General features: G+C 46.7%; 1 protein-coding gene across 1 annotated transcript in view; it reads left to right on the plus strand.

Moving 5' to 3' along the window:
• The first annotated feature begins 946 nt into the window (after positions 1-946).
• TACR1 (tachykinin receptor 1) overlaps positions 947-25,233 on the plus strand; it is a 113,792-nt gene continuing 89,505 nt past the window's right edge. Inside the window, exon 1 of the mRNA XM_061592774.1 lies at positions 947-1,892. Coding sequence (XP_061448758.1) covers positions 1,513-1,892 — 380 coding nt within the window. The 5' untranslated portion in view covers positions 947-1,512. The remainder of the gene's footprint in view (positions 1,893-25,233) is intronic.

Raw genomic sequence — 25,233 nt, forward strand, 5'->3', positions numbered from 1 at the left:
GCTTTATCTGTGAACATGTTTAATTAGTTTTCATGTACCTGCCCTGGGATCCTCCCCTGGATGAAGGGTGGGCTAGAAATGATTTCAGTCAATCAATCACTATGAGCCATAAGAGTTTGATGGAATGTCCAAAGTGAGAGGCAGTCTACCGCTGAATATCAGGAAAATGGGACAAACAACAGGGTCAAGTCCAGGGTTATGGCAGGGCAGGGGTGTAGTTGTTTGGGGCCTCAGGGGGTCTTAGACTGCTTACTTTTTTGGGAGCAGGGTCCCAGCAGCGTCCCTATGTCTCCAGCATCCTACAAGCCAATCAGCATGAAAGGGGAGAGTGTTAGCCGCTGAGGAGAGTCTTTTAACTTGCTTCCTTGTTGTTTTCTGCTGATTGGGGCCAATCACAGTGAAAGAAGGTAAGTCAGCCATTGAAAAGACTCTTTTCAGCAGCTAACACTCTCCCCTGTCATGCTTATCGGCTCCTAGGGATGTCTGTTGTTATAAGAGAAGGCATTAACAAGGATTTCATTCTCAACTCAGCAGCGGGGGGGGGGGACTGGCTGTGACTGAGACCCTGCACTTCTGAATTTGCCACTACACTACTGCAACAGGGGTGGTGAAATCTCAGGCCTGGGGGTCCAATGCAGCCCGACCTGGCCTTTGGGACTCTGCCCAGCCACCACCACCCCCTTCCCCAGGCCATGCTCCTCACTGGCCCTGCTTTGCACCCTCGTGGAGTGTTTTGCCTGGCTGGGTCGTGTGGTTGCCCAGATGAAGGCCACGTGTGCCTGCGCGGGTGCGTCGACTAGAGAGGAGCCACCTGGACGAAGGTGAAATTCGCTTGCTTCCCAGCTGGCCCCGCCCACCACTGGCATCTGGCCCGGGGAAGGTTGCCCGGAAAGGGATGTGGCCCTCGGCGTGAAAAAGCTCCCCGGTCTCTGGGTTCGGGGAAGAGGAGACGCCTGTTCCCCAAGGCCCCAGCGGCAGGGCCCCGACCCAGGGACCCCTCGCGCCCCTCGCCAGGTTCCTGTCGGGAGCTGCAGGCCAGCATCTGCCCAGCGCCGAAGCTGCCGCCTGCGTCCCCCGCCCCCGGCGCGCCGCCGCCGCTGCCCACCTTCGCTGACGCGCGGCGGCTCCTGCTGCGGCTGCGGCTGCCGTCGCCGGGCTATAAAAAGCCGCTCCGCTGCCGCAACCCAGCCGGGCGCTTCGCTTGGGCTGGCCACGGACCTCGACGCGCGTCTTCCCCCGGGGGGATTCTCCGTGCCCGGCTGCAAGGCAAGGCAAGGCAAGGCAAAGCAAACTTGGCCACCAGCAGGGGAGCAGCAACAGGCGCCCCGGAGGAACCCTGCACCGTCCCTTCAGGCGCAGAGCAAGGGCCAGCCAAGCCCCGACGGGCGCGGCCACCTCTGTGCCATTCCCGCCGCCCCGTCTGGCCAGCGCAAGTTGCCGATTCGACTGCCCGGGCAGCCCCTCGCCGGCCTCCATGCCGCTGCTGCCGCCCCCCAGGTTTCCGTGAAGGCGATGGAGGCGAGCCCAGCGGCTCCCAACGGCTCCGCGAACGCCTCCGCCGCCGACGGCAACCAGTTCGTGCAGCCGGCGTGGCAGGTCGCGCTGTGGGCCGTGGCGTACGCCCTCATTGTGCTGGTCTCGGTGGTGGGCAACCTGGTGGTGATGTGGATCATACTGGCCCACAAGCGGATGCGCACCGTCACCAACTATTTCCTGGTCAACCTGGCCTTCGCCGAAGCCTCCATGGCCGCCTTCAACACCCTCGTCAACTTCACCTACGCCGTCCACAACGTGTGGTACTACGGCCTCTTCTACTGCCGCTTCCAGAACTTCTTCCCCGTGGCCGCCGTCTTCGCCAGCATCTACTCCATGACGGCCATCGCCGTGGACAGGTGAGGAGGGGCCGGGGGGGAGGTGCGTGGCTGGCTGGCTGCTGCAAAAGCCCCGGGCGCGTGTGCACGCGTGGGCGCCCGGGGCCGGCAGATTCCTGCGGTCTGCGCGTCGGGATGGGAAGACGCGTGTCAAAGCAGGAACAAGCAGGTGCCCCAGCTGAGCATCAGGAGGCGAAGAGGCCACAGAGGGGCTGGCCAGATTTGGGGCAGGCAGGCTGCTTTAGGCTCAGCGCTGAAAGGATGCTGGGAGCCCTGGTGTTTCTTACGACCAACAGGCTCAGTATTGGTTGTCCGTGGCAGGGCAGGACTCTGGGAAATATGAAGAACAGCTGACAGTGCCCCTGAGCAGGTGCAGAGTGTATTTCCCCTCCCCACCCGCTGAGGACACAGGAGGTGTTCCTCTTCTCTGGCCACCTGTTCATTCCACTCAAGATTGCACTGTCTGAAAAGGCCAAGAGCTCACCAGGGAGCAGGAGGGGGCCTTCTAGATTGGAGAGGGTGCTCCGAGCAGGGATGAGGGGCGTCAGGCCTGGGGGCCAAATGCAGCCCTCCAGGCCTCTCTCTCTGACCATTGGGACTCCTCCTGCCATCTGCCCTCCTCAGCCACACCTTTACAGCTCTGTTTTGCAGCCTCCTGCACCATTGGTCTTGTCTCAGTTGCTCCTTCACCCCTGATAACGGTTCTTGCTCCTCTCAGTGGAGGAAAGGTGTGTGTGTGTGTGTATGTAGAAACTCATTAACTGTACACACAGAGACTTGACATTTGTTGCTCTGCCCACCTTTGCCTCTGGCCCCTGCCATCGCAGGAATGTGGCCCCCAGAAAGTTGCCCTGAAGGGAATGTGGCTCTTCGGCTGAGAAAGGTTCCCCACCCCTGGCTCTAAGTGCTGCCCCAGATACTTGGGGCAAACCACAGCAGAGAGCAGTTGTCTTCGTGTCATTCTTGTGGGTGTCCCAGAGGCGTCCGGCTGTTTCCTTTGAGAAACTGGGTGCTGGGTTAGATGGAGCTCTGAGCTGATCCGACAGAGTAGCTCTTGCCTTTTTAAGTATTGTAATTATTATTTGTTAGATTTCTTAGATGCTTTCTACAGACAGTCTTAATGTGGCGTACAAGTTACGCAAAACATAAGGCAATAAATAAAAACATCAGGACAATTTAATCATATGGTACTAAGCTGCTTGTCTCTGGATGAAATTGACACAGAATGGATATAGGTGTCCTTATTTCAAAGTCATTGACAAAGACTGAAAGACCCTACCTGCATCAGAAAAGTAATATTAAAGCATCCTATTCTTTGGGGTTCTCAAACCAGGATCCATGTCTAGTTATCCTGTTGGATTGGGGAAAGATGGCTTCAAATCCCTACTTTGCTTCACATAGGCCCTGGGCAAGACAACATCTCTTAGACTCTGTTCTCCATCTGTAAAATGGGAATACTAGTACTGCCAGACCTCACGTGGTTGCCCAAAAACGAATAAGCTGAAGACTCCCCGTCCCTTTTTGCACTCTCCCAAGACTTGTTAAGCAGGAATTTCTTTCTGTGACTTGCACCTAGACATTATCTTGTCATATTCGTATACAAAGCTGATGCAGCAGTGGAGTCAGCAGGGCAGCTCTGACTGGACTCTCACCTCAGCAATGAACTCACTTGACACCCTCACTGGTAGCCACATCTCTTTCAGCCTCATCCCCCCCCCAACCCCAAATCTACTATAAGGCTGACCTTGACTACAGGGCTGTTCTAAGAATTGTTGAGATAATATGTGGATGTACTTTGAACACAGAAAGCACTACAGAAATGCTGGGCATCTTTTAACAATTCGCCGAAGGTGCTCAAGGAACCACCTATATTGTTGTTCCATTTTATCCTATGAACGTGGTTAGAGTGAGAAATCGTGACTTGTGTAACACAAACAACGTGTCCTGACTGTGGGGGTGCCTAATCTGTGGCCCTCCAGAAATTATTGGACTCCAACTCCTATGAGTCCTGACCATCATGAATGATGGGAGCAGTAGTCCACCAACATCTGGGGGGGGGACCACATTGGCCACCCCTGCCCTAGTCCACTGTATTTTATGTATTTGTTTATTTTATAAAAGTATTTATATACTGCCATTCATACAATATAGCATGATGGTGTTCAACAATATTCACAATAAAATATAAAACTCCAGTACACCTCCCTGGTTCTTAAAAACAACACCTTCCTCTCTTTATCGTTCAAAAAGACACCAAACACATTCCTCTGCATGTTTCCTCCAAGGGAAGTCCCATTGTGTTCAGTGGTGCTTATTAACTCCCAGGTTCTTCTGAAACTGATGGAAGGTGGAGATTGTTTGTGTGACTATCTGGCGCAACCTGTTTATTGAGCGCTCATCCTGATTTGTTTGTGGGGAGCTTTGATGACATTCTGTCACTTTTTCATTGCAAAAAGTCAAATCATTTGGGGAAGAGGGCTTGTTTCGCAGGAGCTCTGAATTAGCTGTAATCATGCAGCTAGAATTTCAGGATATGTGATTGAATCTCACCGAAAACAGTGGCAGCCTGGAAGTGCCCTGGGCACATGGCAGTAACAGGAAAAGGCCCCTTCACATTTGTATGATGCTCATTCATTTCAGCCAGGCAGGATTGCGGTGGGTTGAGCTTCAAATGCACTCCCCCCACTCTCTTTTAAGTTATTGTTGCTGCGGAGTGGGGGACAGAACCTGCTGGCTTAATGAAAAGAATCCTCTTTAATAGTACCAATGGGGAGAGGGTTTAACCATCCCCACATTGTAAACAACTCCTTTTAATCCGTGGGAATTCACAGCTTTGTGTTTATCAGTGGTGAGGCTCCTCGTTGCTTTAGGATTATTCCTTTTTTAATATGCCTCCGTTTTTCAATATCTCCCATGTAAGAGATTCTTGTGTGTGCGTCCATATGTGTGTTTTGAAGCACAATATCATTTTGTGAAATGAAAACCATTCGTTATTGCAGAACAGCAGCAGTGCAGAATACATTCTGCCCTTTACAATCAAAGCTAAATTGGAAAATGTTGTGCTTTCCCCCTTGACTACCCTAAAATATTCCCAGGGTAAAAAGTAAGGAATTCTTGTTATCTCTGGAAAAGATTCATTTCTAAAATGTTGTTTGTTCCATTCTCCAAGTTAACAAGTTTTCACATTTAGAGTTAATTGATGTATGCAAGTATTATTGAAATAAGCTTATCTGCAGTGTCATCAGAATGAAACAACAAAATTAGTCCTAGATCCTATTTGGGAAGGTTTCTGTATATGCCATAGCTCTGTGAGGATTCGGCAAAGATGCAGAATGTGGATAGTTTGACTGTAGAAATCAGCTCCTAAGTGTCTCCCCTTTCCATTTCTTTTAAAAAGCAAGTGTCCAGCCCAAGGTTTGCTTGTCAGTGTGGGGCAATACCTGTATATATTTTCAGAAGTGGAAGGGCTACTGTACTCAAGGGAGTCTTCCCAGAAATAACAGTAGTATAGCACAGTAACACAAACGCTGCTTTAGTATAGCCTTCACCAACCTGGTGCTCTCCAGATGCTTATCGCCTCCTATCAGCTGCAACATCATTGGGCTGTGCTGGCCGGAGCTGATGGGAGTTGCAGCCCCAAACATCTGCAGGGCACCACGTTGGGCAAAGCTGGTATAGTAGACTATAGCAAAGAGGGACAATGGCAAAATAAATCATGCACAAAAGGCGGAATCGTGCACACATCCTAAACAAAGTGTGATACAGATAAGAGAATCCAGGTCTTCTGGTCACAGAATGTAGATTAACTTGGTGCAAAACAGACACATATATACATTACATACTTCTGATTAAAGTATCCACATTCTTCTAACCATCAATTAGCAGGCACTTTCCTTCAAGGAGGAAAAATGCAGTTTGCAGTGACTTGAAAGTCAAGACCTGTAAGGAAGGAGTGAAGGGCTGGTACATCAATGTAATGAGACCTGACGATTTCAGTTGTCTCCGCTGAAGGTAATAACCTACAGGCTCGTTACTGGTTGCAATACCATAAGTTTCTTTGAGGTGAAGAAGTAAAACTAAAAGCAAGACACATTAAAATAAAGGTTAAAAATAGACGTCATTTAACATCAAGCGCCTGCCTAATCCCCAAACCCTCTTTTGCTGGATATGGATGGATTTCAGTGATGGCAGTGTCACTGCTTCAGAGTCAGCATAAGGGCGGTTTCCCATATTACATGGCAAGGCACTTGCATTTTGCCAGAGAGTGTACACTCAGCAAGGAACCACTGCCAACCTCAACGTCTCTGTCTAGAGCACCTGCGTGAAGACACACATTTGCAAATATATTTGTCAAATTAATTAACTTGTTACATTTCTAATTGCATTCTGACAACATGCTGGTGTTCACTTAAAATCACTGTGAAGAGGGCTTTGATTTGTCAGTTTCTGGACATCGCAGTGAGAGAGCAGGGCTTTGCCAGTTGGGAATGTGGTTTTCTGGGCGGTGCGGGGGTGGGGGGGAGAAGAGACTGTTTGGGGTTTAAAAGATATAGTCATAGCGATGACCCACTGGGCACTCCTTAATGAAGGATTCTTCCTGGTGGATTGCTCCCCTTATGAGGACAGGACAAGTGTAATGCCAGGATGAGACGGCAAGCAGGAGAAGGTGCAGGTGGCAAGGTGCAGAAGGGAAACATTAATTCACACGATCTGCAGAGGATCCTAGCAGTGCAAGCTTAGATTACAGGAAGGCTGTTGGGAAACCTTCTGTGAAAACTCATATCCCCAGGTGGATTGTGACTACCGTTAAAGCTGCAATCATATGCACAGTTAGCCAATCAGAGTGAAAGGAGGTGAGCCAGCCATTGAGAAGACTCTTCTCAACAGCTAACATGCTCCCCTTTCATGCTGATTGGCTCCCACTGACATCTGTTGTTGTGGGAGAAGGCATTAACAAAGATATTATTCTCAACCCAGCAGCAAAAAAGGGGGCAGGGGCATGGCTGTGACTAACATGAAGGGACCGCACACTTCTGAATTTGCCACTACACTATTGAAAATAAGAGAGAAAAAAGGGAGTGTGTGTGTGTGGGGGGGGCTGTATCTCTTCTCATGCCCTTCCTATGATATTTTATTGGAAATCATAGAAGCCTGAGCTGATCCAATTCTTTCTCCCCAAAGCTTCCCTGTGTTTTCCTCCTCGTCTGTTTTCTGAGACAGTCAGATGCCTAATTGAACTGAGTCCACAAACAGTTCCAAATTATACTGTGTGGTTCAGAATGATTTCTGCAGGATGCCCAACACTGCTTGATATTTGTGTGTGTCTGTTGTGGAAATAAAGAATTTGCAAGGATGTGGAAGACATGAAAGAGGAAACTGATGATGGTGGAAGAGATATTTTGGTGGCAACAGCATCTGATGCAGCCTTTCCCAACCTGGTGCCCTCCAGATATTTTGGATTACAGTTCCCATCACCCCCAAATACATACCAGCAGAAGGTGTTGTTGGGGGTAGCTGATGCGTTTGTCAGAGTCAGTGGGCAAAGCCTTTGCTCCCAGATTTGGAAGGAATACATGAAAGAGCCGTGGTATTAGCCAGGGGCTAAAACAGACATGATGTGGGAGATTCTTGACTGGCTCTTCTGATCCCATCCCCCCCACTCTTTAGAGCAGCTGTGGGGGATCCCGATCAAAGCAGCAATGCTGGGAGGGGGATTTTTAATTCGTTCATTCCTGTGCCGTTTCCCTACCTCCAAAGCTGCTAATAGCCCCACAGTGGACAAACACGTGCATTTTCCCCCAGTAGGGTTAATAGCAGTTGTTGTGATTTAGATCAGGAAGATGACACGGGGAGAAGGGTTAAACATCCCCTTTATAAGAGCGCAAGAATACCAGAGGTAGATCAGGCCAGAAGCCCATCTGGTTCAGCAAGCTGCTTTCACAGTGGCCAATGAGGTGCCCCAATGGGAAGCCCCCGCAGGCAGGACCTGGCTGCAACATCACTCTGCCTCCGAGCCTGGAGGATGCTGCACAGGAGAATGCCGTGATCAAAACTGGAGCCTCTTCCCACTCTTGCTTCTGTTTTAAGGTAGAAGAAAAAAGGTGGAACATTCCGTCACAGATCTCCTATACCATGCTGGTTTTGGTGTTGAGGACACAGCTGCAGGATAGGAAAAGATCAAATGGGCAGAACGTGGAACTGCCCTCGGTGCTAACCTGTCAGTCTGCATTTGGCCCGATGCCCCACCACAAGCCTAACAGGCCTTGATCCAAAGGGCTGCAAAACTAGTCCCACATGCCGACGGCAAGGGATGTTGTGTTTCTCAAGTTTTTTTAAAAAATTGATTGTATATATTATGTTTGATGTACACCGCCCAGAGAGCCTCGCTATAGGCGGTATAAAAATTGAATTAAATAAATAAGTAATAAATAAATAAATATATAAGTGACAGTCCCTCATGGGGATGCAAACGTTTTTTTGAAACCAAGGGGAGTTTCTACATCTCCTTTAGAGAGGGAGGTTGGTCTGCTGTTTAAAGGAAAAAATATGGAACAAAAATCCATTCAGAATGGTCTGATCCTTAAAATGTGTCTAGAATAGTTCTTTGGATGTCAGGCACAGTATGAACACAGTGAAATGGCTTCGTGTTCTCTTAGTGATCTTTACAAAAGCCCAGTTGAGTTAGATCAGTATTATGACCCCCACATTCTAGGGGGGAGGGGGAGGAGCAGGCCTGGAGAAGAGCAATTTGCTTTTTGCATTTGTGGCAGAGGTGAGATTGGAACAGAGGGCTTAGTGGCTCATTACTTCCAGCTGTTTTGCTGCACCACTGCTTGCAAATCAGCTGCAGCTTATTTTTATCAGTCCTATGCAGAAAATATCTCTGAGAAGGTTTAAAGCAACCTCCGCCAATCCGTTGCCCTCCATATATTCTGGACTCTTAACTCCCATCAGCTGTAGCCAAGACCACCGTGCTGGCTGAAGTGCAGTTTGAAACATCTAAAGGGTGCCATGATGGCAAAGAGTGCACTGCAAACTCTTTACGTGTTACTCGCATGAAGGAGCAACGCAGGTGCACAGAGGCTGTATATTTAGCCCTGCCCCTGAAGTTGTTGAGGGATGATTTCTGAAGCTGGGAGATTTTTCTCTCTCTGTAGGTTCCCTCATGTGGTTTAAACTCCTAGAAGACAGAGCTTGGAAAAGTTACTTTTTTAAACTACAACCCCCATCAGCCCCAGCCAGCATGGCCACTGGATTGGGCTCATGGGAGTTGTAGTTCAAAAAAGTAACTTTTCCGAGCTCTGGAAGACCAGAACTCTAAATTGCACAGGGAGCCTTCACCGAGATTTGTTTTTACATATTTGTTTAAAAGATTTTTGGCTGACAAAACTCAAGCACATGAAAAGACAATTAGACAGTAAAACACACACACACACACACACACACAAACAAAACAAGCACAATTCAGCCAAAGATTCCCACTTCAAAAGTTAGCCCCAACACTTCAGGAGCTGGGAAGACTTGAATTTCCTAGGGGGCGGGGCTAAATGTGTAACCCCTTCATGCAAGTAACACAGGAAGAGTGCCATAGTACAGATTTCCCCAGCTTGGAACCTTCCTGATGTTTTGGACTAGAGCTCCTATCAGTCCCAAACAGGCCTGTAGTTGTCCAGGGTCTCAGGGGGTCTTAGAACCTTTACTTTTTTGGGAGCAGAATCCCAGCAGGGTCCCTATGTCTCCAGCATCCTGTGAGCCAATCAGCATGAAAGGTGAATGTGTTAGCCACTGAGAAGAGTCTTCTTTGTCCTTTCCTGCTGATTGGAGCCAATCAGAGTGAAAGGAGATGAGTCAGCCACTGAGAAGACTCTTCTCAGTAACAAACACTCTCCCCATTCATGTTTATTGGCTCCTAGGGATGTCTGTTGTTGTGGGAGAAGGCATTAACAAGGATCTTATTCTCAATCCAGCAGCATAAATATAAAAATGGGGACTGTAGCTAACATGAAGGGTCCCTGCACTTCTGAATTTGCCACTATACTACTGGTCCCAACATCATATGGACATGCTGGCTGGGGCTGATGGGAATTATAGGCCAGGTTGAAAGGGCTTCCTTAAAGTCATGCTTGCAGGTTCTGTCGTTGGTCATGAAAAATACTTAACTGTTCCAATTCAAACTTAATTTCCTGCACGAACATAATATGCACATCATATGTTCAGCGTACGACACAACAAGGCTCACAACACCAACACTTCCCAGCAATACATGCAACAGAGACTGCAAACTGTAGATCTGAAATTAGCCCTTGCATCACAGGGAGAAGCGTGTTCCCAAATTCCACATGCCCTAGAGATTAACGCCTCTCCTGATGCCACAGACAGGGGGACATACAACAGCTGTGTAAAAGCTGCTATGAAACCCCCAACGAATATCAAAGACAACTGCATTTCCACTCATCCTCAGAATATCGCATTGTTGATGCTCTTCTGGTACAAGTGATTCATCTCTGTCAATAGCCGCCGTGTTTGTATTCTGAAGGCTTCTTGGAGTTTGAGCCAGTCAGTTATTCTGCAAACAATGTTCTCAGATGCTTGGCAAAAAGGGTGAGTGTGTTGCTTTTTTAAAAAAAAGTCTTGATTTTGCTCTTTGGATCAGTGAGGTGCTGTGAGTGTGGCAGCTGCAAGTAGCAACACCGGGTACAATTTGTCTTCTAAGCATACAAGAAGAATTAGAGATTTATTATTTTTTCCAGGAACAAAAAATTTAAGGGCAGCCTTTTACAGGATCAAAATCAAAATCCTTGTGAGGAGAGACTCACTGTGGGGGATTTTTTGAGGACTATATATTTATTTAGAAGTGCACAGGTTGAGCAGGCAAAGCTAGTCTTAAAAGCAGCATCAGTTCTCTCCAAAGCAAACAGAACCCTCTGCAATCTTCTGTTTCCTTTGCTAGCCACATTAAAAGTCTTAAACTGCTTCCATTTCCACCTGAGGAGGGAGGGATTGTGCACAAGTTAGCAGCTACCAGCCATCAAAGCCACCAAAGCACATTTAAGCAAGCATCTTCTAGCTACCAGTACTGACTGAGGAATGTCATTAACTATACAAAAAGGCTGGGGGGAAAAGATCACCACCGTTAATTATGATAAAAAAATCACACATAGGCACCTAGTCCTTCCTGATGAGAGAAATTAGACAGGTTAACATCTCAGGTTACTAGATCCTAGACGTTACTAGACGATTGGACCCTTGGATGATAAGGGAGTCAAAGGTGTACTAAAGAACGATAAGGAGATTGCAGAGAAGCTAAATGAATTCTTTGCATCTGTCTTCACAGTGGAAGATATAGGGCAGATCCCTGAACCTGAACTAACATTTGCAGGAAGGGATTCTGAGGAACTGAGACAAATAGTGGTAACGAGAGAGGAAGTTCTAAGCTTAATGGACAATATAAAAACTGACAAATCACCAGGCCCGGATGGCATCCACCCGAGAGTTCTCAAAGAACTCAAATGTGAAATTGCTGATCTGCTAACTAAAATATGTAACTTGTCCCTCGGGTCCTCCTCCGTGCCTGAGGACTGGAAAGTGGCAAATGTAACGCCAATCTTCAAAAAGGAATCCAGAGGGGATCCCGGAAATTACAGGCCAGTTAGCTTAACTTCTGTCCCTGGAAAACTGGTAGAAAGTATTATTAAAGCTAGATTAACTAAGCACATAGAAGAACAAGCCTTGCTGAAGCAGAGCCAGCATGGCTTCTGCAAGGGAAAGTCCTGTCTCAGTAACCTATTAGAATTCTTTGAGAGTGTCAACAAGCATATAGATAGAGGTGATCCAGTGGACATAGTGTACTTAAGACTTTCAAAAAGCATTTGACAAGGTACCTCACCAAAGGCTTCTGAGGAAGCTTAGCAGTCATGGAATAAGAGGAGAGGTCCTCTTGTGGATAAGGAATTGGTTAAGAAGCAGAAAGCAGAGAGTAGGAATAAACGGACAGTTCTCCCAATGGAGGGCTGTAGAAAGTGGAGTCCCTCAAGGATCGGTATTGGGACCTGTACTTTTCAACTTGTTCATTAATGACCTAGAATTAGGAGTGAGCAGTGAAGTGGCCAAGTTTGCTGACGACACTAAATTGTTCAGGGTTGTTAAAACAAAAAGGGATTGTGAAGAGCTCCAAAAAGACCTCTCCAAACTGAGTGAATGGGCGGAAAAATGGCAAATGCAATTCAATATAAACAAGTGTAAAATTATGCATATTGGAGCAAAAAATCTTAATTTCACATATACGCTCATGGGGTCTGAACTGGCGGTGACCGACCAGGAGAGAGACCTCGGGGTTGTAGTGGACAGCACGATGAAAATGTCGACCCAGTGTGCGGCAGCTGTGAAAAAGGCAAATTCCATGCTAGGGATAATTAGGAAAGGTATTGAAAATAAAACAGTCAATATCATAATGCCGTTGTATAAATCTATGGTGCGGCTGCATTTGGAATACTGTGTACAGTTCTGGTCGCCTCATCTCAAAAAGGATATGATAGAGTTGGAAAAGGTTCAGAAGAGGGCAACCAGAATGAACAAGGGGATGGAGCGACTCCCTTACGAGGAAAGGTTGCAGCATTTGGGGCTTTTTAGTTTAGAGAAAAGGCGGGTCAGAGGAGACATTATAGAAGTGTATAAAATTATGCATGGCATTGAGAAAGTGGATAGAGAAAAGTTCTTCTCCCTCTCTCATAATACTAGAACTTGTGGACATTCAAAGAAGCTGAATGTTGGAAGATTCAGGACAGACAAAAGGAAGTACTTCTTTACTCAGCGCATAGTTAAACTATGGAATTTGCTCCCACAAGATGCAGTAATGGCCACCAACTTGGATGGCTTTAAAAGAAGATTAGACCAATTCATGGAGGACGGCTATCAATGGCTACTAGCCGTGATGGCTGTGCTCTGCCACCCTAGTCAGAGGCAGCATGCTTCTGAAAACCAGTTGCTGGAAGCCTCAGGAGGGGAGAGTGTTCTTGCACTCGGGTCCTGCTTGCGGGCTTCCCCCAGGCACCTGGTTGGCCACTGTGAGAACAGGATGCTGGACTAGATGGGCCACTGGCCTGATCCAGCAGGCTCTTCTTATGTTCTTATGTTCTTATCTCAGGAGGATTTCCCTTTCCCATCACTCCTCTGGCCTTTTCTCTCATAGGTATGGATGTGTATGACTCACTTTGCCACATTAGAGACCCCAGGAGGTACATGCCTGTGAGTACTGTGACCACAGTTGACCAGAGGAGAGAGATGCTGGTGGCTCGCTAGGTTCCCCAAACCAAGTCCTTGTGATGGCTTCTTCTTTGCCTCGCTCAAAGGCAGATTTCTGAACAAAGGAAGGGGGTAAAGGTTAGGCCTCCTCAGATTGGCAGAGCAAAGGGCCCCTGTGACACCCCTTCAGCTCTTCACCAGCAAATTAAGAGCCTGGACATTCCTTGCACTATACCTCCCCCCCCCCAGAAATGAAAGGGAGTGCACCCTACAGCCTAGCAGGAGCAGCACCCGTCAGGTTATGGTGTTTGTGTGTGCATGTGTGGTGGGAAATAGGTGAAAATGTAGCTTAGCACACACCCCAGTAACCTGTTGGTGGGTTTGTGCTTGTATATTCTAATGAGTATCTGAATCACGTCACAGCAAGTGTTTGGTCTGCCGTGAACATATGTACTGTCTCATCTGGCTACACACAACAACTCCACTGAATATCAATTAGAGAGTGAAGATTTTCCATACTAACACAGCAGTTTCTTTGCAAAATGGCAAGGCAGGCTGTCGGCTAACGTGGCCGTTTAACCCTGGCTATTTCTCTCGTGAAGCCTCTCACCAGAGACAAGTAGTCTGCTTGCTTTTTGCTTTGCTTTCTTTGCGCCCAGAGGTGTTTCCTCCTTTCCTTCGGAGAGTGGATGTCTAGCTCAGATGTCCCATCAGCTTTCCCAACCTGGCACTCTCCAGATGTTTTTGGACTGCAACTGCCATCGGCTCCAGGCAGCATGGCTTCATGATCCTGGGGCTGATGGGAGCAAGCACGGTTGTGCAGGCTGAGGCTGGTGGAAGGTGCAGTCAAAAGTGTTTGGAGGGTGCCAGAGTGTGGAAGACTATGTTAAAGGAATGAATAACTGGGAGGGAGAAGGAAATCACATGTGCCTAAACTTGTCTTGATTATAAAACTACTATTTGCCCATCAGGGCCAAGTGGCACTTTCTTCCCAATGCACACAGCAGGATCATAGCAGCAATTTAAAACTCCCCACTCACTGTGATCCTGATAATTATTAACACCTTCCAATCCACCCACCAGCTCCTATTTGCATTTTTTTTTTTTTAAATGTGTGTATTAAATGTAAAGTCACATTTAAAGTCACAACTAGTTTGGCCTTCAGGCCTTGTCAATGAAAGTGCATGGAAGCTATGTGTACATGATCATGCAAAGCCCTTCTGTTGTATTCTGTGAATAGTAAGTTTGAGTCATAAAACTGGTCTGAATAGGGCCCTGTAGAAAGGGGCGGGGAAAAGAAGGAGGAGGCAAGGAGGAGGAGAAGGAAAGTGAAAGAAGGGAGGAGAATAAAAGCTCTTTAAGATTCCACAATGGTCTTTGTTTCATGAATAAAAATTGGGTAATTACTAAACAAATGGTGACGAGCTTTACAAACAACCCACAGTAACATCTGCTGCTTGTACTTCAATCCACTCAGTCTCGGTTTCTGCTGCTGCTTCCTACTCACCACAGTGGTAGGCCTCCAGCAGGATCTCTGAAGTTTGGGCAACTACTGCTGCTTTCAGGTATTTCAGTTCTTGTGCCAGAGCAGTTTCCTTTGCTGCAGCTTCTCCTCACTATGTATCCTGTACCTCCACCACCTTTCTTCCTGCCTACCCCAGGGGACCCTCCTCTTCCCTGGAAACAGTGGAAGGCCTACTTTTGCAATTATCTTCTTACCATCCAGACTACGGATATAACCCCTGCAAAACAGAAGGTCTTACTGCTTCATTTTTTAGGTCCAGAGGGCCAGAGAATCTACACTCATCTACCCTCCTCTACTCAAGTAGCTCAGGATGTAAATCCTTACGAAGTAGCTTTCCAAACCTTGGATGATCACTTTAATCCTCCTTTAAATGTAATTGCTGAACGGTATAAATTTTATTCAAGGATTCAATTGCCAGGAGAGCCAATAGATCAATATGTCACTGCATTACGTGCACTGAGTGCTACTTGTGAGTTTGGCAACATGGCTGAAGAAATGATTAGAGACCAAATTGTCATGAAAACCTCTTCTTCCAAACTTCAAGAAAAACTCTTAATGGAAAGGAAGCTTACTTTGACTACTGCAGTTGAAATAGCTAGAAGGGTTGAGAATGCCATTCACTATGCTAAATCACTCTCTTCAACTTCAAATACTTCTCAGGCTCCTCATACCATGGAGGTGCAAGCTGTTCAAGACAATATATCCAAGAACAAGATTTTCACTTCCATTCTGTCTCACAAGGCACATGTACAGGGCAAACAAAGTTATGTTTGCTACCGATGTGGGGATCCAAACCATAAAGCTGATTTTCAAAGGTGCCCTGCCCAAAAGGTGACTTGCAATAAGTGCCACAAGAAAGGACATTTTGCCAAAGTATGCAAGTCTGCTATACCAGTTGTGGCAGAAGTGTACTCTGAGGGTGAAGGTGATGCACAGCCTCAGGACAGTATTTTAAGTGTGACAGTGCCCCATCACATGCCTCCATACTGTCAGTTGAAAATAAATGGACATGAACTAAGAATGTTAGCTGACTCCGGATCTCCTTATACTATAATTCCTGCTCAGCTATACCAGGTACTATTTTCCAAGCCAGGCTTTACCTTGGAAGCTCAGATATAAACCCAGGGGGTTATGGAGGATCTCCCATTGTCATCAATGGATATTTCCTAGCTACTTTGAACTACAAGGGCCGCGCTGCAGAAGGTAAAGTGTATGTTGCAAAGAAAGGAGTCTCCATAATAGGATGGAATCATCAACGAGAACTTCACATGATTTTGGATCCCAATAGCAATGATTCTGTATTACAAATGAACAATGAGCCATATTCAGACATGATCACTCCATTTTCAGATGTTTTCTCTGACTCTCCAGGTGTTGCCAAGCATTTCAAACATAAAATTCAACTGAAAGCTAATGCAGTCCCTGTACAACATAAAGTGAGGTAAGTCCACATAGCATTGCAGCAAACACTAAAAGAAGAGATATTGAAGTTATGTAAAACTAACATCATAGAGCCTGTTGACTCATCTGAATGGGTTTCTCCCATTGTCTTGATACGGAAACAGAATGGATCTCTTCGCATGTGCATAGATCTGAGAGATGTAAACTCCAACATTGTAGCAGATTGTCATCCCTTATGCAATATCAACGAGATGTTGCTTACCTTGAAGGAGGCTTCAGTCTTTACAACTTTGGATATGTCTTCAGCATATCATCAGATTCCTTTGGTTACAAGTTCTCATAAATACACAGCATTCATAACTCCAGAAGGACTGTTTCAATTCAAAAGAATGTCATTTGGATTAGTCTCAGCAGCCTCAGTTTTTCAAAGAATGATGCATGCAATATTTGGCAATATGTCAGGTGTCACATATTTTCAAGATGGTATTTTAATATATGGAAAAACAGTTGCAGAACATGATGCTATTTTGAGAGGCGTTTGGGGAAAACTTCGACAACATGGTCTTACGGTCAATGCACAAAAGTGCCAATTCTGTACTAACTCAGTGACATATTTAGGACACACAATATCTCAGAAGGGTATACAACCTAAGTTGGACTTAGTGGAAGCTATAAAAGAAGCACCAGAACCCAAGAATAAAGACATGCTTCGGTCCTTCCTAGGCCTTTGTGAGTATTACTCCAAGTTTGTGAAACAATTTGCCATGAAAGTTGCTCCTTTACGTCTTCTCTTAAAAAAGGATATAGCCTTTCAATGAGATGAAATTTGCAGGGGTAGTTTTCGGGAAATCAAAATGGCTATATCAGAGTGTCCTGCACTTCCTTCCTTTGATACTGGCAGAAAAACAATTCTCACCACTGATGCTTCTGAGTATGGTTTAGGTTCAGTCTTAAGCCAGTTAAAAAATAAGAACATAAGAACATAAGAAGAGCCTGCTGGATCAGGCCAGTGGCCCATCTAGTCCAGCATCCTGTTCTCACAGTGGCCAACCAGGAAGAGAAGTTACAATTGCATTTGCTTCCAGGGCACTTACTGAATCAGAAAAAAAGTTTTCGGTCATAGAAAAAGAAGCTCTGGCATGTTTTTGGGCTGTACGGCACTTCCAGACATATTTGTGGGGTAGGAAGTTTATATTGCGTTCGGATCATAAACCATTATCTGCTTTGTTCACCACTCGAGGTTCTGGCCGAGCAACACCAAGAATTGCTAAGTGGATTGCTAAACTGATGGATTTTGATTTCCAAATGGAATATTTGCCGGGTGCTCGGAATACCACTGCTGATTGCTTATCACATCTCCCAATCCCAAACCGAAAGGACAATGTGATTGTTGATGATGACGATGGAGAAATAGTTATTGCACAAATAACCTCATCTACCCAAGGTGCAATCACTCCTTCTGAATGGAGGGCATCTATAAGTGATGACCCGACACTTACTGATCTCAAAGCTTATATACTGAATGGATGGCCATGTGTGCAAAGGACACCTGAACATCTTCTTTCGTATAGGCAAGTAGCCAGTGAATTATATCTCATTGATGATTGGATTATGAGAACAGACCGGCTGGTTGTCCCAACATCATTACAAACAAAATTGATTAACTTAGCCCATGAAGGTCACCTGGGTATGAGTTTGACTAAAAGACAACTCAGACAAAATTTTTGGTGGCCAGAAATGGACAAACAAGTCGAGGAAAGCATTCAGCATTGCATGGTTTGTGCTGCAAGTGATAAATCCCAGAAGGTCTTTTGTACTCCGTTAACTCCAGTAGAATATCCCGCCAGTCCATGGGAGAAATTGGCATTAGATATAATGGGTCCTTATGACGATCAACCTGTCTATCAACGATTTGTTATAGTAATGGTTGACTATTATTCTAAGTGGCCGGAACTTTCATTTTCTGATAAAGTGACCACAGACAAAGTGATTCAATTCATGGCATCTATTTTTGCTAGGGAAGGTCTTCCTAAAGAAATAGTGACTGATAATGGGCAGCAGTTGACCTCTGACGACATGGAACAATATTTCTGCAATAATGGAATAAATCATAAAACTGCTTCCTTGTATCATCCACGGCGAAACGAGTTAGTGGAAAGAATGAACAAACTAGTGAAGGAGAGTTTGCAATTAGCCAGTTTCCAACAACGACCCTGGAAGGAAGCAATGCAGGAAACTCTGTTTGCTTACAGAACTACTCCTCATTCTACTACAGGAGCATCACCTTTTGAATTGCTGAGAGGACGCAGAGCTAACACTAAACTTACGAAATGGGAAGACATCTTGGGTTCCTTTATCCAATCCAAATCTACGGATGAGGAGATTCGCAATCGTGTGAGGGAAAAGCAACATAAATACAAAGTGTATGTATGTAGATAAAAAGAAGGGTGCCAAACCTCATATCTTTCAAAGAGGAGATTTAGTTCAAGTGCAACTGCCCTACAGGGTTAGGAAAGGACAATCCAAATATTCGGAACCCAAACAAATTAAAGAGATTATAGGACATTCTGTAATATTGAACGATGGCAAGAAATGGAATATGTCAAGATTGTCCAAAGTATACATGCCAAAAAAAGTCGATGAGGAGTTTGATTTTTACTCTGATGTGGACCTATCCGATGAAACAGAGAGAAGATCTGAGAATCTGTTAGGACAAGCAGATCAATTGTCTGGTCTTGATCCCGATACAGGTGTCAGGAGAAGTTGCAGAGATAGAAGACCACCAAAAAGATTTCAGGACTTTGTTACCCAGTTTTCAGCAGGCAGCTTACATAATGTTGGTTAATATAAAAAGGGAAGATGTGTTGTATTCTGTGAATAATAAGTTTGAGTCATAAAATTGGTCTGAATAGGGCCCTGTAGAAAGGGGCGGGGAAAAGGAGGAGGCAAGGATGAGGAGAAGGAAAGTGAAAGAAGGGAGAAGAATAAAAGCTCTTTAAGGCTCCACAATGGTCTTTGTCTCATGAATAAAAATGGGGTAATTACTAAACCTTCTACCCATTCATATAATGCCTGGACACAGCTTGCACTGAATTATTTCATGCATATCTAAAATTCAGTACAGTAGGGCCCTGCTTATTGGTGGCCCACTTGTACTGATGGTTCAAACTGCATGTGGCAGCAGCAAACCCATCTGTTTAATCACAGGTGAGCCAGTTCTCTATAGAGTGGAGGGAGGGTGGGTTAAGAACAAAAGAGTGTATGGGTGGGGAGGAACAAGAGGAGCCCTGCGGGCTCAACGGAAAGGCCATCTAGTCCATCACTGTGCTTTCAGGTGTCCACAAACAAGTCATGAATGCAGTAGCGCTCCCCTGTTGTTTAGCCCAGAAGCTGACACTCTGAGGTCATTCATCATTCATTCATTCATTGGCGATCACTCATGGCCGAGTAAGATTGTCTTCCAGGGTAAGGTCTTTAACAGTGGGTCCATAAGTGACTGTGGAGGCCAATTCTGGATCCACACAGCCTCCCACAGTGAGGACATGGGTTTCCAGATGGAAGATGGTCACGATGAGGATTTGCTCGACATGCCTTCTGCTTAGCTCATTTGTCCCTTTTGCCCTGTACTTGTACTTCTTCAAAGTCCATAGCACCTTTGATAATGGCCATCGTTGCCAATAGGTGCAGACCAGTAGTGTAGTGGCAAATTTAGAAGTGCAGGATCCCTTCGTGATAGTCACGCCATACCCCGTCACACCGTTCACAGCACGCCCCCTTCCAAGATTATATAATAAAAATAAGCTTTCAGTCTCTGTGATTGTGCAAGATGGCGGCTTAGGTGGAGGAGCCTATGTTTGGAGCTCCTGCCGCTTGCCTTTTTTAACATCTTTTAACATCTTTTTAACATCATCTATGCTTATTCGGGAGTGTGTGGGGGAGTAAATGAATGTGTGAAAGATTTTGGTGCCATCCACTTCCCCCCCGGTTCCGAGAATAGTGACTACATTGCGGATGCCGAGGACGGCTGGGCTCGAAGTAGGAGAGGTAAAATCGAAGCCGGGGCTGAGCAAGGCCTCCTACCTTTCCAGCTGGTGTCGGGCCGTGCCGCGCGGCGCTCCCTGTTGCTGCCGTCGTTGGTTTCGGCCACGGCTTGTGGGCTCTGCTTGTGGCTGCCTGCTGTTGCCCTGTCTCCTGCCGCTTGCGTTGTTGTGCTGTTTGTTGCTGCCGTTGCGGCACTTCCTGCTGTCGTCGTTTGTGCTGTGCCTTCGTCACTTCCCGCTGTCGTCGCTGTCTTCGCTGCCGCGGCTGCTGTGCCCTCGCAGTTCGTTGTCGGGCCTCGTTTTCCGCCTGTGTGGCTTTGGTCGCCTTGTTGCTTGTGGGGACTGTGGCCGGGCATTGCTGGGCGGCGGCTTTGGTTTTCCATCGGGGCGTGGCTGTGTCCTTCATCGCTGCTGCTGTTGCTGTGCCTCATTCCTATCGTGGCTTGTGCTCCATCGTTCCCGTGGCTGGCTGGCGTTCTTTGCTGCTGGTGTGGTTCCATCTCTACTTGCCTTAGTGGCCCTCGCCACTAAGTTATTGTCATCTGGACCTTTTGCAGGCGGCGCTTTTCCCGGGAAGAAGAACGGTTCGAGAGCTGCGTTGGTGCGCATGGAGTACGGGACTGTGGTTGTCGTGTAGACCTGAATGGGATGAGTGGATGTTTGTATGATTGTATGTTGTGAGTGTGTGTGTATTTTTATTTTATTTTATTTTTATTTTATTTTATTATGTGCCTGGGCGGGAGGATAGGGTATTGGGAGGGGGGACCAGAGGGGGCCCCTGTTAGCGTAGTGACGGGTAATGGGAGGTATGGCATTGTGAGGAGGACATGCCGGTTGAGGGGAACTCGGCCCAGACAATTGGTGGCTGTACCGTGTTCCGGTCCTCCCCACATCCACAGGATTGCTGGTAGTTCTATCAGCCAACTGTCGGATCTCCAGTTGCTGCTTCTTAATGCCAGATCGGTAAATAATAAAGCTTCCCTCATCCATGATTTAATTGTGGATGAGGCGGCCGATCTGGCGTTTATTACTGAGACCTGGGTGAGCGATCTGGGAGGCATTAATCTCTCCCAGTTGTGCCCACCTGGGTACTCGGTTCAGCATCTGGGTAGATCTGAGGGTCGGGGAGGGGGAATCGCTGTGGTCTATAGAAGTTCCATCCCTCTTGTTAGGCACCCTATCCAGGTAGCTAATGGTCTGGAGTGTCTCCATATTACGTTGGGTCAGCGAGACAGACTAGGAATACTGTTGGTGTACCGTCCACCCTGCTGCCCAACAGCCTCCCTAACTGAGCTGATGGAGGTGGTCTCGGGTTTGGTGTTGCGATCCCCCAAATTTTTGGTATTGGGGGATCTCAACATTCATGCCGAGACCGCTTTGTCTGGGGTGGCTCAGGACTTCATGGCCTCCATGACAGCCATGGGGCTGTCTCAATTTGTTACTGGCCCTACGCATATTTCGGGGCACACTCTAGACTTAATTTTTGCTACTGGAGCAGGGGATGGTGATCTGGGAGTGAGGGATTTTACATCTATTCCTCTGTCATGGACAGATCATCGCCTATTGAGGTGTAGGCTCACAATGTTTTCTCCCCTCTGCAAGGGTGGAGGACCAATTAAGATGCTCCGTCCCCAGAGACTAATGAATCCTGAAGGTTTTCAGAAGGCTCTGGGGAGTTTTCCGGCTGATAAAACTGACGCTCCTGTCGAAACCCTGGTCAATCTGTGGAATACGGAAATGACCCGGGCAGTTGACACGATCGCCCCGGTGCGCCCTCTCCTCTGCAGAGCTCAATTGGCTCCGTGGTTTACCCCAGAGCTAAGAGTGATGAAGCAAGAAAGGAGACGGCTTGAGTGCAAATGGAGATGAACTCCCGACGGCTGTGGTCTTGCACTTGTGAAGGTCTCTACCAAGCTCTATGTGAAGGCAGTGAGGGCAGCGAAGAAGCAGTACTTTGCTGCCTCCATTCAGTCATCTTCTAACCGCCCAGCGGAACTTTATAAAGTTGTTCGGGGACTTTTACACTCTGGGCCTCAGAACGCAATAATACCATCAATAGCCCGCTGTAATGAGTTTGCGAGACACTTCCAAGATAAGATCACGAACATCCGCCGGGACCTTGACTCCAATATTGTAGCAGTTGAGCCTAATGAGGTGTCCGGAGCACAGTCCTGTCCTGTTTTATTGGATGAATTTCAGTTGGTTCAGCTCGAGGACGTGGACAAGGTGCTTGGACAGGTGCGGGCGACCACTTCTGCTCTGGATCCTTGCCCCTCATGGCTAATAAAAGCCAGCAGGAACGGAACAGCCGGATGGGCCAAGGAGGTGATCAATGCCTCTTTACAAGAGGGAGTGGTACCACCCTGCCTGAAACAGGCGGTGGTGAGACCGCTCCTAAAGAAACCCTCCTTGGACCCTGAAAATCTTGACAACTATAGACCGGTAGCAAATGTTCCGTTCCTGGGCAAGGTTTTAGAGCGTGTGGTCGCTCACCAGCTCCAGGCTCTCTTGGATGAAACTGATTATCTGGATCCATGTCAATCGGGCTTTCGGCCGGGGTTTGGTACAGAAACGGCCTTGGTTGCCCTGTATGATGACCTCTATCGGGAGAAGGACAGAGGGAGTGTAACTCTGTTGGTTCTCCTTGATCTCTCAGCGGCTTTTGATACCATCGACCATGGTATCCTTCTGGGACGTCTTGCGGACTTAGGAGTTGGAGGCACTGCTTGGCGGTGGCTGTGCTCCTACCTCGAGAATCGTCTCCAGAAGTTGGTGCTTGGGGAGCATTACTCGAGTCCCTGGATACTCCAATATGGGGTCCCACAGGGTTCAGTTCTGTCCCCCATGCTCTTTAATATCTATATGAAGCCGCTGGGCGAGGTCATTAGGAGATTTGGAGTGCGTTTCCAGCAATATGCTGATGATACGCAGCTCTACTTCTCCTTTTCATCTTCTTCAGGTGAGGCTGTTAATGTACTAAACCACTGCCTGGCCGCGATAATGGACTGGATGAGAGCTAATAAACTGAGACTCAATCCTGACAAGACTGAGATGCTGTTGGTGGGGGGGCTCTCTGCCCAGATGGTTGATGTCCGACCTGCCCTAGATGGGGTTACACTCCCCCTAAAGGAGCAGGTCCGTAGTTTGGGGGTCTTATTAGATCCGCTCCTGTCACCGGAGGCTCAAGTAGCCTCGGTGGCACGGAATGCGTTCTACCAGCTTCGGCTGGTAGCCCAACTACGACCCTATCTGGATAGGGAGAACCTCGCCACAGTTATCCATGCTCTGGTAACCTCTAGATTGGACTACTGTAATGCACTCTACATAGGGTTACCTCTGAAGACGGTTGGGAAACTTCAGCTGGTGCAGAATGCTGCGGCCAGAGTTCTTACTGGGACTAAAAAATTTGATCATATAACACCTGTCCTGGCCCAGCTGCACTGGCTACCAATATGTTTCTGGGCCAGATTCAAAGTGTTGGTTCTTACCTATAAAGCCCTTAACGGCATCGGACCGCAATACCTGGCGAAACGCCTCTCCCGCTATATACCTACCCGGTCGCTGCGCTCGACGTCGAAGGCCCTTCTCCGTGTCCCAATGCATAGGGAGGCACGGAGAACGATAACTAGAGCTAGGGCCTTCTCAGTGGTGGCCCCCGAACTATGGAATGCCCTCCCTGACGAGATACGCCTGGCGCCTCCTTTGTTATCTTTTCGGCGCCAGGTAAAGACCTACCTCTTCGCCCAGGCATTTTAAAAATTTAAAAATTTGAATTTAAAATTGAAAATTTTTAATTATGTTTTATTGTGTATTGTATTTACATCCACTTATATTTCAACCTGTTTTATTAAGCTGTACACCGCCCTGGGAGCTTATTGCTATAGGGCGGTCTAAAAATGTAATAAAATAAATAAATAAATAAATTGGTAAGAGTTGTTTGGCCACCAGGAATCCCTGGGGTCCTATAGAGCTGCTGTTTTCCCCTCCTGCACTTGGCTAGTGGCTTCTGTCTCCTAATCTCCATTTGAGATTAGGAATCCCTTGTATTTTCTACAAACTACTATGCTGGAAGTGTGGGTGGAAATGTAAAAATCCCATGGTATATGTGCTACTCAAAAGTAAGTCTTTTTGTGTTAGTGAAGCTTAGTCCCAGGTAAGTGGGCACAGGACTGTAGCCTAGGCTTTCCTGTGAACAAGGAAGGGCAGAGAAGGGTTCACAGTGAGAGGGCTCCTTGTGCACACCAGCGGTATTAATAAATAACCACAACAAATGAATACCATTTAATTATTTACATCTTGAATGTATCTCAGCACAGGCATCTGAACAGAACTGCTGTAAAACTTAAATCACTTCTGCCCCCCTGCATCTGAAGTACAGTGCCTGGTCATCCACTCAACGTAGCATTGGCAGCCTAAGATCAGGTGAAAGGGCCTCCAGTCACCTAACTCTCTACCCCACAACAGAAACCAAATGCCACTAGGATCGAAGAACAGCATTGTATTCCATGTCTTCCAAAAAGGAGACAGAACTGACCGCAGCAATTATAGACCAATCAGTTTGCTAGATATAAGCTCCAAACTGTATTCTAAATATTTATTGAACAAACTCCATAACTGGGCTGAACTCAATCAAATTATATCTCCTGAACAGGTAGGGTTCAGAAAAGGGTTTTGCACAATAGATCAGTACTTTATTTTGCAACATTTACTTCAGAAATCATTATGTGGGCCTAGTAAACAACTCTATGCAGCCTTTGTGGACCTTGCATCTGCTTTTGACTTGGCGAACAGATCAAGATTATGGAGCAAACCAGAAGCAACCGATACAGCTGAAAAGATTTTACTCCTCATTACAGAACTTCATACAAATACAACTATGCAGGTTCATATAGATCACTTGGGAACATTGACAAGGAATTATAGAACTAGAATAAAACTGCTCTGTACTTAGCACCCCCCATCTCTCTCTTGTCTAGGGGCTAAATGTTTTGATTTTAAGAATTCTGAAATGAAACTAAGTGTGAGACTAGGATTTGGGAGACCAAGGTACTTTACCACAAAGCTCACTTCTCACTTACCCTTGGAGCCAATCAACATGAAAGGTGTGTGTTAGCTACTGAGAAGAGTCTTCTCAGTGACTGGCTCAGCCCCTTTC

This window comes from Rhineura floridana, chromosome 12 (genome assembly GCF_030035675.1).
Source record: "Rhineura floridana isolate rRhiFlo1 chromosome 12, rRhiFlo1.hap2, whole genome shotgun sequence".
NCBI lineage: Eukaryota > Metazoa > Chordata > Lepidosauria > Squamata > Rhineuridae > Rhineura > Rhineura floridana.